The following is a 17,813-nucleotide window of genomic DNA, read 5'->3' as shown; positions in this document are numbered from 1 at the left end:
GGCATCGAACTTCCATGTACGCTATGATCAGCGGGCGGCCCCTTCGCAAGATGACGCTCACGTTTGCCGTCTCTCCAATGAAGTGCAGCTTCTTGATGTCTAGACCGTAAGACCGATGTGGCTCATGTATGCCGTAGGTTATGCACATCTCCATCACAGCATGCTAATGCTTGCTCATCACCAGGACTATTGTATGTAATTTTGAATTGCCCTCTATCTCCGGGTTTCGGGATGAGAATCCGCGTCACATGACATCGGTCATACAAGATGCTTATACCGACGTCACGTGATGGGGACCGTCACCCCCTGACTATCTGGCGCCACACATGGATACTCAGGGCTTGTTAGCCAAGATACCCTCAATCTTCTCCATGATCTCTGGTGTCAGCTTCGGCAACAGCTTGATGGCCCCGCAGTTGTCGTGTACTTGCTCTGGCTTTGTAGCACCAAGAATGACCGTGGACACATTCTTGTTCTTCGCAGCCCAAGCCAAAGCGAGTTGTGCCATGGTGCCTCCAAGCTCCTCTGCAATCTTGGTCATCTCTTTAACCTTCTTGATCTTGGTTTTTCCCTCTTCAGTCTTGAGTGCTTCAATATTGCTGCTCATCATGCCCGAATTGTTCGCAAACCGCGAACCTTCGGGAATGCCATCGTTGTACTTCCCAGTTAACATCCCGCTGGCTAAGGGCGACCAGATAGTCGTTGCTAATTGGTGCTTCTCATACAGTGGTGCATATTCCTTCTCGAACCGTTCGCGGTGAAATGCGTTGTACTGCGGTTGTTCGGCGATTGGCGCGATGAGATGGTATTTCTCGGCAATGTCGATCGCCTCCTGGATCTGTTCTGCCGACCATTCAGATGTTCCCCAGTAGTATGCAAGATTCATGTTAATTGTCTGTGTGAAAGCCTCGACAATTTCCTTCATGGATACACTGGTAGATATTAGAAGTATTCGACAACAAGCTTGTCTTTTACATACTCAGGATCATGACGATGAGCGAAGACAATGTCCACGTATGGCGTCTGTAGACGGGCTAGAGAGTCCTTCAAACCCTCGACGATGTGCTTCTTCGACAGACCCCTTTGGACATATCAGCATATGAACAGCATCTAATTCCATAGAAACGTACCTTGTATTTGGCTCCTTCCTCTGAGTGCCAAAGAAGATCTTCGTAGACAACACGAATTCGTCACGCGGCCAAGCCAGCTCCTTCAATGCATTTCCCATCTCCAGCTCGCACTCCCCCGCAGCGTAGGCCTCGGCAGTGTCGTAGAAGTTGATACCATTGTCCCAAGCAGCTTGCATGCAATCCTTGACGATTGAGCCCTCTATTACAGTGTTAGAACGTGTCTAATAACCAATATGTATTTTACTAACTCTGCGTGCCGCCGTAAGTGAGCCATCCACCCAGAGACAGGACAGAGACTTTCAACCCAGCTGGTCCCAAGCGTCGGAACTCCATGTCCTTGGGATCGAACTTGGTTTCAACGGCCGGCATTGTGAAAAGTGTTTTGAGATTTTGAGAAGAGATTGAGAGTGTAGAGAGTGTAGGAAAGAGGAAGACAAGAGAGCAGATATAGAGTAGATATGCTGATAAATAGGCACAGCTGTCATAAAGTTGTAAATGGCGGGGCAGTTCGACGTCATGTTCTTGGTGAGGCCATGCCGTGTTCTCGGTTAAATGGAATACCAGGACCCCAAACTCTTGCAGCAGCCCAACAACTATATCCTAGAGTAGGGTAGGAGTCTTGTGCCTAAATTCCTAGAAGTATACTACTAGCATACACTTTTGTAGGTTTTATTGGTTTAGTTTCGCGGCTTGTAGAAGCCACCAAAAATGCAGCCCCTCGGTTAGTCGGGAAATCAGCAAAAAGTATCCGTAAAAAGCGGCGCAAAGAAAGGTGGAGACAAGCACTACGAGGAAGAAAACGCTGCAGTAACCACAGCCATATATTCAAGATCTAACAAGGTACCATTTCCACAAAAGAACAGACACTTGGGCACTTGATATTAAATGGTAGGTAATGAGCCTCGCACGGGGCAGCTTACTTCCCTCCTGTGGAGAGCTGTGTTACTACGTTTTTACCCCGCAGCCATGGACAGCGCGTGCGATGACAGGTGCATACACATAATTGCCACGGCTAAACATCCCAGCTGAGCTGACCGATGTAAGCAATTCCACATGCGGCATCGTTCGTGAAGTCGCTTTCGCCGTTGTAGGAAGCTTGTTCAACAACGCTGGGTTGGGTGATGCACCGACAGGAGAGCACTGGCCAAAACTCTGCATCTGCGTCGGCCACTGGTAACGAACCGACCTCGGTGCAGAACATGGAACACTGATCCTCACCCTCAGTACAAGCCCACTTGGGATACGCCCGTTGGCTTACTGAAGCTTGACGCGAAGGCGCAGCGTTTCGAAACACGTCGTGCCACAAATTTCATCGGTCCGAAAGCCACACCCAATCATTTGACATAGTCCGAGCCCAGGCTGAGCTGACGATCACCTCTACCAAGCGAGGATAGGCCAGCGATCTTTCTGGAGATGACATCCCCTGAATAAGCGTGGTAGACATTTGGACAGGGCTGTAGAGGATCAGAGTACAAATATAGCTTGCTCACATCGTTACAACGCCCTTTCACAGCCACTTTACGCCCTGCATTCATTAACAGGCTTCACAATCCTTTGGTGAATTTTTCTCTGCTGGTCTGAGAAGTTCCACTATTCTGTCATTCACTTCAATACACTCTCTTACTTATAACTGTCACCCTCTCCGGTATTCTGACCATACAAACGCGCCTCCTCAACCTACATCCAACAAGATCCTCGCCAGCCTTTTTCAACACACACCAAACAAGGACTTCCCAAACAATCAACAACATGCTTTTCAAGCCCTCCGTCCTTCTCGCAGGTGCCTTCGCAGTTAGCGCCCTCGCTCTGCCAACCCCCATCTGCGACGCGGACACTACATCGACGGCTCTCACTGCCGAGATCATTATCGCAGCCTCACCAGCAACTGCCTCTTGCACTGATGCACCATTCCCCGAGGAGTGCGCAGATGCATCTCGCGCCGCGGTTGCCATCAACAAGTCTTTCCAAACGTACGAAATCAATTCAACCGGACAACAGGCAGCACTACTTGCATACATGTTATACGAGTCTGGATTCAAGTACAACAAAAACCACTTCCCCGGCCGACCCGGTCAGGGTACCCGCATGATGGCAATGCCCGCTTACGTCAAGCTGTACGCTACCAGCGTGGTCGGCGAAGAAGCAGTCACTGAGGCTGAGGCTGTTGGAGGAGACGACGGACTGAGGGCCGTGCTTGCGTTGGTGAACAGCGACGACGAGAAGAGCTTCGGTAGCGCAGCCTGGCTCCTGAGCTCGCAGTGCACTCAGGAGGTGAAGGATGGCCTGACAGCTCAGACGGTTGACGGCTGGCACAACTTCTTGACCGAGTGTGTTGGTACTACCGTGGCTGATCGCGATACTCTCTGGCTCTCTGCAAAGCAGGCCATGCTCGGGTAGGACTCTTAAGTCGTGCTTCTTCCCAACCTAGGATAAGGACGTCTTATCGGTGTTTTTGTATTTATTGATGAACGCATTGCATGTCGGAGGAACCTTGCTTATTTTGAAGATCTTATGATACCTTTATAGTTTGCTACATACCAATTCAACAACAGACTTTTACATTGTGTGAGTTCCTCATTGCATCTTTTTGCTAACGTCTCCTCAACTGTGTTGTCATCCTATGAAATTGGCTCTTGCCGCATACATATGAGGTGCAGAATGCTTTCCCATTTGAGCACAGCCAAGACAGCCACAAAGGGTGCACTACAACTGCCCCTCAGCTACCCCCACCATGTTTGCGGTATGCGAAAATGGCACAGGAGACGGGCTTTTCCACGACATACAAGTACGAGCCCTTGCAAACCGGCCGTCATATACGTTTGCTAGAGATCACAGGCAGCACCGAAGCTGGAAGATACGGCACGTCGCAAACCACGTACCAACTCATCCACGCAGAACTGCCTTCCGACGACACACCCTTGCAATTTGAAGCCGTGTCATACACCTGGGGAGATGCTACACAGGTATCTGGACTCCAATTCGAAGGCGTGCCAGGCCATATTGGCCTCACATCAAACTTGACGCATGCCTTACCACACCTGGCCCGTCACTCAGCAACAAAGCGCCTTTGGATCGACCAAATTTGCATCAATCAATCGGACAATGATGAGAAGTCTGCGCAAGTAGGACTGATGTCTGAGATTTACAAGAAGGCTACCCGCACTATCATCTGGCTGGGACCAAGCGACGAGGGTAGCGAGCTGTGCAGAGAATGGCTCGACGCAATCAACCACTTTTTTTCTACTTCGGACAACTGTAGAAGAATGACACCTAGTAATTTGGATTACAATACGGATCGGAGAAACGCCGGTTTACAAAGGGAGCTCAGTGATGCCGACGCCGATCCTAAATATGCGCGTGCAATCGGTCGCTTCTGGAGCCGTATGTGGTTTCGCCGTGGCTGGATAGTGCAGGAATTCTTGCTTCCAAGAGAGATCGTCTGTCTCATGGGGGACCTGCAGTTTGGGTTGCAGGATCTCGTGGATCTAAACAATGTGCCGGAGAACGCGGTGAAGGCGGCTGGGGGCTCGATGAGTTACAAGACTTTGATGCGACTCAAGATCTACCCTTTCAAGGAGGCACAACCTCTTCAGTTTCTCCGCTTCATGGCTAACTTAGCGCGAGAGTTTATCACGAAAGAATTGGGTGACCAATTGTACGCGTTCTTAGGGTTGATGGAGGGTCTGGACTTTGTACCTGATTACAATACCCCTGTGAAGAAGAACTTCACGCGTCTCGCTGTCGCCATGGCAAGGGATTTTGGCTCATTGGATTTCTTATCCCTTTGGTCAGCAAGCCTGGATGATTTACTCGACAGCACGCCCAAAGAGCTAAAGGGATTTCCCTCATGGGTGCCCTCCTTCTCTGCCACGCCGCTGAGTGCTCCATGGAGGTTGGCAGTTGGTGGCGCGAGAACAGCCAGGTATGAAGTCGCGTGGAATGCTTCGGCAGGACGTCCTCATGTTTACGAGCAAACACTCGAAGCTGGACAATTACTAGTCCGTGGCCAGATCATCGACGCTATCGACAGCATCAGCTCGGAAGCCAAAATTACACGTTACTGGGACGTCGATGAAGCTTACCTCACGAGCCTTGTCGAACAGATAAAAAAGGATCTTTCTGGTTTCGATGACTGGACATACTTTGATCTCGTTCAGTTCCTCAACGTCGTATCTTCAAACGGCACCGAGCCACAGGACGCCACCGAGAAACTCCTCGGCGTTGCACTTGATATGATTTCCGACTTAATGAGGAATTCATTAGCTCTATGTCTCGTTATGGGGACCGGACGACGCTTCGCGAGGACTGAGAAAGGTAGAGTAGGACTTGTGCCGTTCATTGGGAGTCAGGCTCGGTCTGCGGATCGAAGGGGCTCAGTGATTGCTGTGCTTCATGGGTGCAGTGTTCCTGTTGTTCTGCACCCCGTTGAGCAGTCCGTCGATGGGAAATTGTCCAAGTACAGGCTGGCGGGCGACTGCTACATCGAAGGCGTCATGCATGGCAAAGCAGTAGATTGGAAGGAGAGTGAGGCAAAGACGTTTGTGTTGGTGTAGGGTGCATATTAAATTTATTATTATAATAAAGTGCGTACACTTTTCAACATTGTTTGTTAGTTGTAGAATGCCACCCTCCTTCCTCCTTGTCCCCAACTCACTTCCCGCTATAGAACGCCGAGTCGGACGTGAAGGCACCAACATCCTCAGACGCCATATTCTCCCCACACTCAGGGCATGAGCATCGTTCCCAGCCTTTAGTAACAATGCAGTTCTCGACCCATGATTCCAGACATTGCAGACAAGTGCTAGGCTCATGCCAGCAGTTTGCGGTAATCCGACGGTTCATGAACTCAGCGTGTGGTTTCGTGGTTTTACATATTATACAGGTCTTTTCGAGAGACGGTGTCCCCCTCCTAGACATACCCACTCGAGGGCTTGTGGGTGTGTCTGATGTGAAATGTGACAGTGTAGCGTTGCTCGTAAACAACGGGGATATACCGCTGCTTCGTTGGGAATGAAGGGAGGCCGGGCGACTCTGGGTGGGCATTGTGACTGGCGATTGAGGTTGGCTTGGAGCCATTGTTATTGATATCGACAGTCCGCTGCTTTTACGCTGATGCAGGGAACTTGGGGGAGTCGGTGGCTCATCCGTCCAGGGTGCAAATGGCGGTGGTAGCGGTGCTTCGAATCGTGGATGTGCCGTCTTGATTGGAGATTGATTTGGTGTTGGGAGGTGCTTAAGGCCGTGAAGGTTGAGGTTACGTGTGGGACTGTCAATCTCTTCATGGTGATGATTGGAGCGATCTTCAGGCGCGTTCATCTGGTGTAGATTGTCAAGATCTACAACGTTTTTCGGGTCTTCTACCGAGATTGAGAATTTCCTTCTGGCCATGTTCTTGAATGTGTTAGGAATGGATGACCATCGCTTCTTCGACTTCTTGTCCGCCTTGGCCTTTTCTTCTACCGCTGCGAAAATGTCTGTGGGGGCTCTCAGAGGCGAAGGGAAGGAAGGCGAGGCAACTTCATCACCCACGGTTTGGTGGGCTGTTGTATGGGTCTCAATTTGCTCGCCGGGCACTACTCTTGGTGCGAACTCGGTTTCTGATTTCGAGAAGACCGGGTAGCTGTTATTCCTAAGACCTCTAGAAGAGGCAATTTTGCCGTTGGGGCGATCGCGGAAATTGACCGTTGCGAGGGACATGGGACGCGGACGTCGCTCGGCCGGCTGTAGGTTACCAAACGGAGATAGACTGTCTCGTCCTGATGAAGGACGAAGGGGCTGGAGAGATACGGGTCGAGCGTTGGTCTTCATTTGACTCGAAGCATCCCATGTCTGATTATGGATAAGTCGCATCGTTGGTCGTGAGTTATCTGACGAGGAGAGGCTATCTTGGTGGAAGTTCGAGTTGTCGGACTGGAAGGATACGGGTCGTCGCAGCTGAGTGTTCGTCGTAGGCCGTAGGGATTGTTGTTCCTGAGGGAGCGGTTTCCTACGTATGGATGCATATGTGTTAGGGTTCGCCTCTGGTTGCGCTTGAGCCACCTCCACCGACTTTAATAACGTTGGAGGATCTGGTTTGGTCCATCGATCGAGTAATTCCGAGTCGGTTTCTTCGCGTTGTTGAGTGGAGTGATTGTCGACCTTTGCCAACTCGATATGCTCCTCCGCGTGTTCCAAGCCTAGAGGGGATGCCTCCAGGTGTTCATACATCGGCCGCTCCAACCATATTGTTGTTTTCGATCTTTCTCGCTGTAATGCTTTGGCCTCTGAATCTGTAATCAAGCTCAACATGCGTTGCGCTTTGGCAGGATCTCGTTTAAGTGGCCGAGGATGCCGGAGCAGAGGGTGGACAGCATCCTGTATCTGACTCTGCGCCACTGATGCCATGTCGACGACCTAGTTAGTCGAAATGTCCACGCGAGAAGTTGATTAAGAGGAATCGAGGAAAAGGAGATGAACTGAGCGGTGCGAAGTGCACGAGCAAATATTAAAGCAGAGGACACGACCAGCCCCTCCCAACGGCGTGAGACAGTATGCCGATCATCAACGGATGGCGGAACATTAGCCGTGCAACCCCAGCCATAAACCGCGTAGCTCGCAGTAGCACCAGCATGCGTTCTCTGTCGAGCCCATGCTCAGAGCGTAAAGACGCGTTAGCTCGCGCTGCACGACATGCGGCCTCGATAATTCGTCGTTGAGTTCGTGATACGAGGCGTACAGTCATGGTGATTGCAGTGCGTACACCGGCCCCACAATAAAGTTTTCCAGAAATAGGATCCCTGGATATTGGTTCGTCTTGGGGCTTGGGTCATGGTGGGCAAAGCGGACCACAGGCCGCGACGTCTGTGGCGATGACGATGGTTGAGAGTTTGTGATCCACCTGCCTTGGGATGTTGTGTTTGTTGTGCACTGCGGTCCTAACCACGCGGTTTGATCGGCGCAAGGTTACAAGCCGAAACACGTCGCCAGCACCGAACTTACCACCGCCAGACGGGAGGCTGAACTCGGCCCGAGGCGATAGCGCGCTGCCGGATAACACGCAGCCAAAAAAGCGCGCTGCTGCGCGTACCCGTTGAGGTTCGATAGCTCAAAACGGCGAAAAGTCTGGCAAAAAGGCAAAAAAGGATAATCTCTCGAGCAGGGAATTGAACCCTGGTCTCCTGCGAGTTGTCTTTCGATGACAAGCAGAAATACTAACCACTATACGACTCGAGATGCGATCGCTTGATGAAGAGGAGGCTTTGTTATTCAAATATATACTCACTACTGACAGGATGGAAGGTGGAATGCGACATGACACGTACGTTCATCGGAAGCCCAATCTGTTGGCTCGCCCCGCTAGGATGCTTATGAAAGAGCAGAACAGCCACTCTTCTCTCGGTCAATCGAATTACCAGGAACCCGAATGCAGCGAAGTTTCGCAACAAGTTGACAACTACATGTGAGAATAGCGTAAGAGTCGTATGTCTAGATTCCTTGCGGTCTACGCCTAGCATGCTTGCAAGAGCAACAAGGAACGCAGGTTACTTCCTGCTTTTGCACTTGACCGAGAGACCACAACAGGATCAGGCAGTACCTGGACGCCAACATCTAAGATTAGTATATGAGTCTTGTGCCCAAGTTCCAAGCAGTATACGCCTTGTGTGCATTTTTGCGAATCGTATCAGTGTGGTTTTGCAACTTGTAGGAGCCACAAAGAATGCAGCTTGCTTCCTGTGTTCACTCTCAACGACAGCTACTATAACATGTTCATAGTATGAGTTTAGTGTTGTATGGTGTGTCAGGTGAGAGAGCTAGCTAGATGGCTCATGCCTTATGTACATGCTAAGACCGGAGACAATGCATAGGTAACACCTCGCAGCCACGTACCAACATAATCCATCATTCCGAGATGCCTGTGTTGGCCTGTGTATTGTACCATGTTAGATACTGCGCCTACATCTCCACTGCACGCTAATTTTGCCAGTGACCACAGTAAAGTACAGCTTGCTTCATTCATCATCCTCTGAAGCCTTCGAAGTCCAGTCCATACCTAAGATGCTTGCACGAGATGAGCTAGAGGCTCCATGTTTCCCAATTAACTTCAGACATATAGTTGGGATATTATTGCTTGTTTGGACGATAACCTTACTTCTAGCTTTCAGCGCGACGCTAACTCATCCTCATCCTTAGCCACAGCGAGTGACGCTCCGTCTTCCAACTCAGCCGCACCTTCATCCTTATCTTCGTCTTCGTCTTCGTCTTCGTCTTCCTCGCCACTCATGTCAGAGTTGCTCGTTTCGTCGTCAACCAATATGGCCATGTCTTCCTGTCTGAACTTGTTCAACGTGTCTAACTCGGCGCGCAAATCTTGTAGTGTCTCGAGTGAGTTTGTGTCCTGTTTTCGATTTGCTTCGCGGAAACTCGTGATGTATGCCTGCTCTGCCGCAAGTCTCCAGACATCGGCATCATCCCAATTGTCGAGAGCGCTAGCAAGAAGAATGCAGTTTTTAATAACGTAGTAAGGAGGAAGAGTGATGTCCCTAGGAATGTCATGTAAGTCGTCATCGCAATTATTAAGCAATATCGCTAACACTTACGACAAGTTGAACTTCGTCACTACAATGCACTTTTCCATATCGCCGTTCTCGAAGTCTTTTAGCGCATCCAGGTATCGCCTACGGTAGGGCTTTGCAGGTGGATCTGGATCTGACATTGTCGCGTGTGTCTGTCGTTGTGTGGATGGAAAGAGTTGGAGAAATAGAGAATATCATGGGAACGGTCGAAAGGAAGATACGTCCAAGTTGTGTGCCAAGCATTGCGTTTGCACCGACAGTGGCGTGAAAACAGGTAAAAGCACAGGTGTAAACACAGGTGAAGGTACAGGTGAAGGCATAGGTGAAGGCATAGGTGAAGGCATAGATGAAAATACCGGTCCTCAGGTACGCTCCGCATTCCAGATGCATAGTCTGAGGTGTGGTTAAGTCCATAATAGCATGACTACTCTACGGTGCAGCACTTGAGTGCACACTTCGGCTCAACCCCCTAATCAGCCTTCCGGTGACGACGAGTTTCGACCAGACGAGGCTGCTTCCGGTGCTGAAAACGACGTTGATGCATTCTCACCCGACGACGAGGTCAAATGCAGCACGAAGAAGCTCACCAGGCCTAAGAAGACACGGGCAACCCGCAAGAAGGTGTGACGACTGCAGGCAGATCAAATCCCACGGGCAGACACAGTTCCCTTGGGCCAAGGCGCTTTGCTGCATACACCTGCCCTCAATGAATTGCGACATACTCCATCCGCTCAAACGACAGGTCTCAACAGATGGATCTGCGTGCGTGGTGAGCTCAAGGTGACAGAAACAATTTCATCTGCCAAATTTGAAGTCCACTCCCTGACACCTCTGGGTGACATATCGGACATGTCGCGCCGCGACTTCAAGTTCGATGATAATAGCGCGGACCTGGACATCACTTGGACCCATCCGAAAGTGAGGAAACATCAGCCAGGAAGCTGGATGCACATATATAAGACAGCCACTTCCCCAATGAGATCGAACACTTGCCCTCTACATCTGACTTTGAAATGACAGAAACCCTTGAGCTCATGTCCTTGCGCTGCTCGGGAACCGAGTTTGACTTCCGCAGCATTCGCTATGTCTTTCGGTATTCGGCAAGAGGGGCGCCTGGTGAGTATGTTTTCAGCACAGCGCTGAACAACACGATAACTGGGAGGATTAAGACCATTATTCATAACAGAACACTCCCTATCTTTACCACAGAGCCCCTATTTACACATTCGGGCGCATCATCCAAAAGACGGATCACGCTAGGATCGGACGACACTGCCTTCACAAAAAAGAACACAGATGGTCTCCCTATCGACCCATATTAGTGGGGGTTCAAGTGCCTTTTGATATATCTATGACAGGGGTAGAGAAACAAGCAACGCCGAGACGCAGGCACTGTCGAGCTTAAATTGTGGTACCCAGAGTAAGTTTGACCAGTTCGCCACCTTTGCACTACAGAAGCTTGCTGGACCATCTGTATGGATGGTAGCAAACTGCTAAGGATCTTGCAATAGCTGGACAACTACATGGAAGATTCAAGTAGAATCTGTGTCCCTTGAGAATTATCAGTATACGTCTGTAGCAACTAAACTCGTTGTTGAGCTGCGTGATTTGCCTAAGAAATATGGCTTAATTTCAGATGTTTCGACTCATTGAGAGTCCAGATATCACAGCAGGCATCTTCTCCTGACTAGTCACGCTGTCTATGAAGACCTTAACCCAGATGCTTCAAACGCGTACTAGACACAACACGGTCTGAATTCCCTGACACACACAACAAAGGGTATCACTTTCGTAGAACATCACAGCACCGAGCTTGAGAGCAGTGGGGATATCGCATCTTGATACTCGAGCACTCACTAACAACACACTCTCTAATATTTGCAAGCCAGTCATGACTTTACAGGAACCTTGTCCGACAGCTTTCCTTCCTCCGACAAGCTACCTCGATCTTTGAGGCTCGATTCATCTCCCACACCCATCACGACGTTGCCCTCGCGTCCGAGCATCATATGGTCGATATTGACCTTGGGACCCTTGAACCATTTGCGCGCACTGACAACCCACCAGATCATGATGAGAGTCATGGGGCCACCGTAGACAACGCAAGTCCAGTTCATATCGGCCGCACTGATATTGCGTTAGTTTTGCTATCGCGAGGAAAGGTATGATTATGTTTCATTTTGGTGAGGACTTACGTCAATTCGCTGCCAGTGATGGTGGGCAGGCATAGTACAGGGATCATGAGAATGACGAAAGCAGACGCAACGATGCCGGTAGGAATCGAGAACTTGCCCAGATTCCAAGGCCCGGGGCGGAACCTGTTTCCTACGAAGAAGACGCGGATGAAAATGGGTGTCGTGAAAGCACTATATTTGTCTGTCAGCATCCACAACGAGGAGGTCGGATCGAATACTCACACAAAAGCAGCAATCGCTCCAATACTGAACAACGCTCCGACAGCCAATTCACCTCCGAACATTAGCAGAAGTAAGATTATTCCCACCCCACAATTCAGCCACACAGCATTTACTGGTGTCTTTGTGATTGGATTGACTTGTTTCCAGAATTTGCTGAGCGGGAAGCAGTCGTCACGCGCGTACGCAAACGTAACCCTACTCGCTGCAATCATGCAACCCTGCCCCATCGAGAAGCCTGCGATGATCGTCATCGCAAGAATCGCCAGCGTCAACTTCTGGGACATGCACTGCATCAGATACGCAGCGAACGGCTGTCCAAGATCGGACGCGAGAACCTCGTCGATATCGACAACGGTGTAAGCGACAACGAGCTGCAGGAACCAGCCGAAGAGACCGCCAGTCGCAGAAGTCAGGACAATAGCGCGTGGAGCCGCAATGCTAGCGTTTGAGCACTCTTCCGCAAGGTGGAAGGGGCTGTCGTAGCCGCTCATTGTCCAGATCACGCTGATGAAGGACATCAAGACTGATATGCCAGCTGGGAAGGAAGTCCCTTCGTAGATCGAACCCCAAACAACAGAAGAGTCTTCAAAACGAGGAAGGCCGCGAGATTGGCGATCGGTACCAGCAGGGATCATGATGATAACTATGATCAAGGCGATGAAGTTGAACGTCGAGCCGCCAGAATTGATCTTCGCCAGCCATCTTGTCGGCAAAGAGGACATGACGGAATGGATGATCATAAGAAAGACGGTCACCAGGAAGGTTTGCCAGGTCGAGGGAATGTAGTCTGGGTTATTGATCGACGCAGCAGCGAGAATCATAGAAGCGACTCCGTAGTTGACTGATCCCCATTGTCAGCTCTGTGTATCTGTTAAAGAATCTGCTATGTACTGACCAGATGGTGCTCCACTTATTTGAGCGAACCAGTTGCTCCATCCTGTAATCCATGCAGCGAATGGTCCCCAACCAGGGGGTGCCAGGACCGCTGAGGCGTAGTAGAGTCCTCCGCTGGTAGGCATAGAGCTGCAAATCTCTGCCATACTACAAGCCACTGATTGGATTCCGATCATGGCAATTAGCCATCCCCATGTCATGCCTTTTCAAGTCAGCCCTCGCTTAGCCTCTCCATCTTCTCGTATGCACGGCGTAAGCCATTCTGGACCGTTAATTCTCCCACCAGATCCTAAACATGTCCTAAAAGAATCACAAAACATACCGGCGGTACCTGCATAACCTGCTAGAGTGTTAGTAACAGCTCACATAGTAATTTCATCATATAACTCACCAAGACCATAGTACATCGTCGAGGCGAAGCTCGGCAACAGCCCCAAAACGGCAAAACTGACACAAAAGGTCGTGAAAAGGCTGAACTCTCTTTTGAACTCGCTCTTATACCCCAACGCAGCCAGCGCCTCATCATCAGCGCTGAACTCATGCGTAGGATCGTACGGCACGTCCCCGTCAGGTAACACGCTCGTGACAGGTTCCTCGGCAACGGAGCGCCTCTTCGTGGGTGAGGGCGCCATGCTCGCAGTGGTTTGTCGTGCCGCCACAGTAACAGATAATCGCAGAATAAACACGAATCACAAACACCTTATCTCGGCTGTAGAAAGTCAAGCATAAATCATAGCGTGCGATATCGTGGACTGCATAGCTGAACGCGCGTATATATACCTGCGACGCAACGTCAAGCGACGTTTCTAGCCCAAGCCATATCGGATAGCCATAAGCGGGGAACGGCGCGACATCGTGGGACTTAAATCACTCGGGCAGACCGTTGATAGGCTTATTGGCAGCGAATGGTGGCGGCTCTCGCTATCTGATAATCGGTGGAGGGGGATAGTTCGCCTAGGATGCTTAGCACGATAGCGCGCGCAGGATTAGGAGAGATGATGGTGGTGGCTGGGGTTCTTGTCGAGCACGGTAGAAAGGTGGCACGTGCCAGATACCACGATAAAGAAGTACCCTATGGAGCAATGGCAAGTGTGTAGTCTTCTCGCTCAAGCAAAGCAAAGCATTCGCGACTTTCAGCATAAATCGTTTCTAGCATCTTGAAATCGAAATGTCTCCATACTCGACGCTAAGCTTTAACCCCAGACAAATCCCTCCGCGACGGCTGAACCTGCCTTAACGGGCAAGCGCTATCTGGATACCATGCCTCTACCCGTGGGGTTGCATGCTCGGGAACCACAAACGGGCAACGGACACAGACTGGTGACTGTGTGCCAAGCCGTCCATGAATTAGGAGGTGTCTCGAAAGTTTCCCATACACGTGTAGAAATCGTAAGAGCTTCCACAAGATGCAATTGAAGAGTGCATTGAAGGGGTATCTCAATAGTAGGTCGTATTTGCAGCATAGTCACTCTTAGTACCAGGGAACGCACCAACAGGAGCGTTCCTCTCATCTTCGGCACCACTGTCATCTTCTTCCCCTTGAAATGCCTCACTGGGGTCCGGAGGCGCCCTCATACGAACGAGCGAGTCTTCGTCGAGCGCTGGTACAATGAACATTTTCGGCGAATGATACTCTCTGCCTGAAGGCATGCTTGCTAGTAGGGGCTCTGATGGTGGAATAAGCTGGACGCCAACCTAGATGTTGTGAGTATACGCCATGCACAAGTCGGCAGAAATGCACTCACTGTATCGTTCATCTTCTCCCACTTCTTCAACAGCATGTCCACCACCCGTCCTTCCTCGAACTTCCCCGCGTCGGCCCCCCAACCCTCACCTTTCTCGATCTTGCGATCCTCCCTCTTCTCCTGCCATTCCTTTTTTAATTTGGAAAAGCCAGACGATTTCTTCTCTTCCTCAGCGCCGACTGCTATGAACCCTAACTCTTTCCTCGCGCCCCGAAGCCATGCGATACCCTCTCCCGTTTTCCCACTGGACTCGGCATCACAGGCTAAGAACCGACATGCTTTACCCTTCGCTGCTCGCCTCATATCATCGACGTATTTGTGTAGGTCGTCGTTGATCTTTGAGGATCGACCGAGCATGGCTTGGGCTTTGGCTGCATGTTCGGAGGAAGCAAGGCATAGGCGCGCGAAGAGATGCGCTCGGACTTTGGGTATCTCTACACTTCTGAACATCCAGTCCACGTTTGACTTGTTCCTGTCTTCAATCACTATAGTTGGGTATGGGTCGTCTTTCAACACTGTGATAAGCGTAGCTTCAGCTATCGTGAGCTCGGCCAATGCACCCATGACAGACACCGATATGTCCACTGCTGTAGGTTGTGCGTTCCACTGTCCTGCACGATTGACCAAGTATGTATGTACCGAGTTTGCTTCGAGGAAGTGTTTCATAGCAGCCCCGATTGCTGTCGCGCGCTGTTCAGGCGATGGAAGTGTCGCATTATAGAGTATGTGTAACTGTGCTCGAGCCTGGAGATTATAGACATACGCCAGAGTCGTCAGAGTAAAGCATAGCTCACTCTCAAGGCTTTTGAGCTTGGTTCGTGTGGGCTCACGACCAGGTATCGAAGCACTGAGAGTAGAGCGCCATTCTACCTCCAGCTCTTTGATCAAGACAAGGTCAATCTCCTCGCCTGCACAGTTTGAACCGCTCAGCCCAGCATCCAGCGCAAACAAGTATGGTATATAATCGTTGAGAGCGGACAGTACGGTTGAGAGGTTCGAAGCTTGAGAGGAAGGCGGGATGCGCTTGTGTCGCTTCAAGACGTCACGCAGCACGTTTCGCGCAGTTGTCGCACAGTTGGGCAGGGAAGGATGTGTGCTGCTGCTAAAGAAATGGGTGTATGAAATGCTTGAAGTAGTTGGGAGCACGAATGGAAAGGGCATCTTGTGAAGTGTCGAGTGAAGTAACCTGTTGTTCATGCAGGTACACAGCTGTGGTGGGGTATGAAACGCTAGGCTCGGCCGCATGACATGGCCATTGTCAATGTGTTATGGTAATCAAGTAACGCTTGTAAACTTCGATTAAGATGGCATGTTAGTGAGAAATGGAACAAAACTAAACTTTACCATGCCAGATGTGCACTGTTACAAGGGCAAATAATGCTTGTCCATCCTCTTTTTGGCTGGTATATGTACAGAATTGCCGCTGTGGAAGGACATACATGGTTTTCTCGAAGTCAAACCAGTCAAAACGCCTAAAGTTGCATCGTCCACATAACCCGTGTGCTGGCGTTGTCTCTCGCATATCGTGCATCCCGTCCCGTCCTTTACCACCAGGCTTCCGGAATATCCACAACCCCCTGTGACATGTCCTACTGCTTCTTGAACGCATCGTCAAGGTAGTTTTGCTGCGCGAAGAGGTAACCCTTGACTTTGGAATCCTTCAGCAGCTCGAAGTAGCGCTCTGTAAGGCATTCGTTAGCCCTGTCACTTATCCATCCCACATGCCTCGATGCAGTCCAAATGTTCTGTATACAGCCCAAAACTGGGTACAAAAAGCGGGAGAGCATTGTACAGTAATTCTAGAAAATGGACATACCTCTCAGATGTCCACACTTCTCCAAATGATTGACACCCTCCCTGCGATAGCACTTGCCCATCTCCTCCCTGACCAACCGCGCCATCATGCTCCTGACCCACTGCTCGCGAATGATAGCATCCTGTGCAGCCTTGAGCGCCTGGTTGTCCTCGTAGTCGACGCCCTCAAAGGTCGGCGCGACCTTGGGCTTTTTAGCCAGGAACATCTCGGACTCGGGAGTCGGCATTGTGGCGGCGGATATGTATGCGGTCGGAGAGGTGTATCAGAGCTCCGGAGAGGTTACGTGCGTGGTGCGGCGGTCAATTGGCGGCGTGGGAGTTGCGGAGCTTGTGGTGGTGAGGGCAAGCTCAAGATCGCGGATGATTAGCCTCACGTGACAGTACAACTACCCACCACCACCGAAGTCGTTCATCCTCACTCACATCCCACCACCCATTATTCATTTTCCTACAGCACTTTTCAGAACCCCCCTCTCCCAGTACCCAGTTTTCCCAATCTCCCCTCTCCAACCCAAACCCCAAGCGCCCGCAGCCTCCCCTCCCTCTCACCCGCACACCCAACACACCCCCCCTCAACCTTAACCGTACAAAACGGATGCACCCGCCCATGCCCACACGCAAATCTGCCTTCCCTCCTGCCCATGCTTCTCCCCAGATTTGCAGGCGTAAAAGACCGCTGTGTCGCTCCAAAGTTAAGATCCTCATAAAGTATAAACTCGGGATATTGCAGTGCTAAACTCACTCTTGGCCTTTTCGCTTCTACCACTTCTTCTTCTTCTTCTTCTTCTTCTTCTTCTTCTTCTTCTTCTTCTTCTTCTTCTTCTTCTTCTTCTTTGTTGTCTCTATCTTCGTGGGTCTCTCCTGCTTTGGCACAAAACCCCACCGGCGTTGATGAGAGGACAGAATGCCCGCAGCCCATGAATATGGAGAGTCGGTAGTAGCACATTTTGGCCTCGTCACGTTGGGGGTAGGTAAGTTCGTTGGAGTATGTGGGAATATCGGCCGACACAGTACTGCATCTTTCATCAAGGTATAGGGCAAATCCTGGCAAGTTTGTCTCTTTGTGCGCTGCATAGAATGGAATGACATGGTCGCTTTGTGTGCGAGACAAAGACAAGCGTTCAAGGCACGTTTGTGCAGTTACATTACCTCGAATAGTTTCCAATTAGTTTGCACATGAAGAGTAGGGTGAGAAAACCACGTTGTTGTAGTTATGTAGGCTTGATTGCGAGTATGGACACTTGTTTGCTGGTAACTAAA

The 17,813-nt window shown here is 50.5% G+C and overlaps 9 protein-coding genes and 1 non-coding gene across 10 annotated transcripts; 2 read left to right on the top strand and 8 right to left on the bottom strand.

Moving 5' to 3' along the window:
* Positions 1–334: 334 nt before the first annotated feature.
* On the bottom strand, positions 335–1,955 carry P153DRAFT_428930 (voltage-gated potassium channel subunit beta-1 channel subunit beta-1; the record flags this gene model as incomplete). The annotated part of the gene is made up of 4 exons (XM_033672741.1): positions 1,379–1,955; positions 1,131–1,329; positions 980–1,081; positions 335–932 (listed from the first exon to the last, which is right to left on the bottom strand). Exons 1-4 carry the CDS (start codon positions 1,497–1,499, stop codon positions 335–337), a joined length of 1,020 nt encoding a protein of 339 aa, XP_033527299.1. The 5' UTR covers positions 1,500–1,955.
* A 717-nt stretch (positions 1,956–2,672) lies between these two features.
* On the top strand, positions 2,673–3,702 carry P153DRAFT_364168 (uncharacterized protein). Its single transcript, XM_033667540.1, has one exon. It carries the CDS (start codon positions 2,880–2,882, stop codon positions 3,525–3,527), a length of 648 nt encoding a protein of 215 aa, XP_033527298.1. The 5' UTR covers positions 2,673–2,879; the 3' UTR covers positions 3,528–3,702.
* A 70-nt stretch (positions 3,703–3,772) lies between these two features.
* On the top strand, positions 3,773–5,683 carry P153DRAFT_420799 (heterokaryon incompatibility protein; the record flags this gene model as incomplete). The annotated part of the gene is made up of 1 exon (XM_033672265.1): positions 3,773–5,683. The coding sequence occupies exon 1, from the start codon at positions 3,881–3,883 to the stop codon at positions 5,681–5,683; it is 1,803 nt and encodes a 600-aa protein (XP_033527297.1). The 5' UTR covers positions 3,773–3,880.
* Positions 5,684–5,780: 97 nt separating this feature from the next.
* P153DRAFT_382530 (uncharacterized protein) lies at positions 5,781–7,514 on the bottom strand (the record flags this gene model as incomplete). The annotated part of the gene is made up of 1 exon (XM_033670155.1): positions 5,781–7,514. The coding sequence occupies one exon, from the start codon at positions 7,512–7,514 to the stop codon at positions 5,781–5,783; it is 1,734 nt and encodes a 577-aa protein (XP_033527296.1).
* A 743-nt stretch (positions 7,515–8,257) lies between these two features.
* On the bottom strand, positions 8,258–8,342 carry P153DRAFT_t32. Its single transcript has one exon. It is a non-coding gene; the product is annotated as a tRNA-Asp (tRNA).
* A 748-nt stretch (positions 8,343–9,090) lies between these two features.
* P153DRAFT_309696 (uncharacterized protein) lies at positions 9,091–9,847 on the bottom strand. The gene is made up of 2 exons (XM_033664749.1): positions 9,707–9,847; positions 9,091–9,649 (listed from the first exon to the last, which is right to left on the bottom strand). The coding sequence occupies exons 1-2, from the start codon at positions 9,820–9,822 to the stop codon at positions 9,268–9,270; spliced, it is 498 nt and encodes a 165-aa protein (XP_033527295.1). The 5' UTR covers positions 9,823–9,847; the 3' UTR covers positions 9,091–9,267.
* Positions 9,848–11,505: 1,658 nt separating this feature from the next.
* P153DRAFT_364165 (amino acid transporter) lies at positions 11,506–13,970 on the bottom strand. Its single transcript, XM_033667539.1, has 6 exons — positions 13,385–13,970; positions 13,316–13,333; positions 12,995–13,195; positions 12,100–12,940; positions 11,878–12,048; positions 11,506–11,809 (listed from the first exon to the last, which is right to left on the bottom strand). The coding sequence occupies exons 1-6, from the start codon at positions 13,623–13,625 to the stop codon at positions 11,572–11,574; spliced, it is 1,710 nt and encodes a 569-aa protein (XP_033527294.1). The 5' UTR covers positions 13,626–13,970; the 3' UTR covers positions 11,506–11,571.
* A 90-nt stretch (positions 13,971–14,060) lies between these two features.
* On the bottom strand, positions 14,061–15,920 carry P153DRAFT_420796 (pH-response regulator protein palC). Its single transcript, XM_033672264.1, has 2 exons — positions 14,739–15,920; positions 14,061–14,688 (listed from the first exon to the last, which is right to left on the bottom strand). The coding sequence occupies exons 1-2, from the start codon at positions 15,897–15,899 to the stop codon at positions 14,431–14,433; spliced, it is 1,419 nt and encodes a 472-aa protein (XP_033527293.1). The 5' UTR covers positions 15,900–15,920; the 3' UTR covers positions 14,061–14,430.
* Positions 15,921–16,125: 205 nt separating this feature from the next.
* P153DRAFT_364162 (uncharacterized protein) lies at positions 16,126–16,886 on the bottom strand. Its single transcript, XM_033667538.1, has 2 exons — positions 16,555–16,886; positions 16,126–16,419 (listed from the first exon to the last, which is right to left on the bottom strand). Exons 1-2 carry the CDS (start codon positions 16,778–16,780, stop codon positions 16,328–16,330), a joined length of 318 nt encoding a protein of 105 aa, XP_033527292.1. The 5' UTR covers positions 16,781–16,886; the 3' UTR covers positions 16,126–16,327.
* A 100-nt stretch (positions 16,887–16,986) lies between these two features.
* Positions 16,987–17,804, bottom strand: P153DRAFT_364161 (uncharacterized protein). Its single transcript, XM_033667537.1, has one exon. The coding sequence runs from the start codon at positions 17,497–17,499 to the stop codon at positions 17,014–17,016; it is 486 nt and encodes a 161-aa protein (XP_033527291.1). The 5' UTR covers positions 17,500–17,804; the 3' UTR covers positions 16,987–17,013.
* Positions 17,805–17,813: the final 9 nt, after the last annotated feature.

The sequence above is a fragment of the Dothidotthia symphoricarpi genome (assembly GCF_010015815.1).
Source record: "Dothidotthia symphoricarpi CBS 119687 unplaced genomic scaffold P153scaffold_4, whole genome shotgun sequence".
NCBI lineage: Eukaryota > Fungi > Ascomycota > Dothideomycetes > Pleosporales > Dothidotthiaceae > Dothidotthia > Dothidotthia symphoricarpi.
This window is presented reverse-complemented; position numbering and strand designations above follow the sequence as displayed.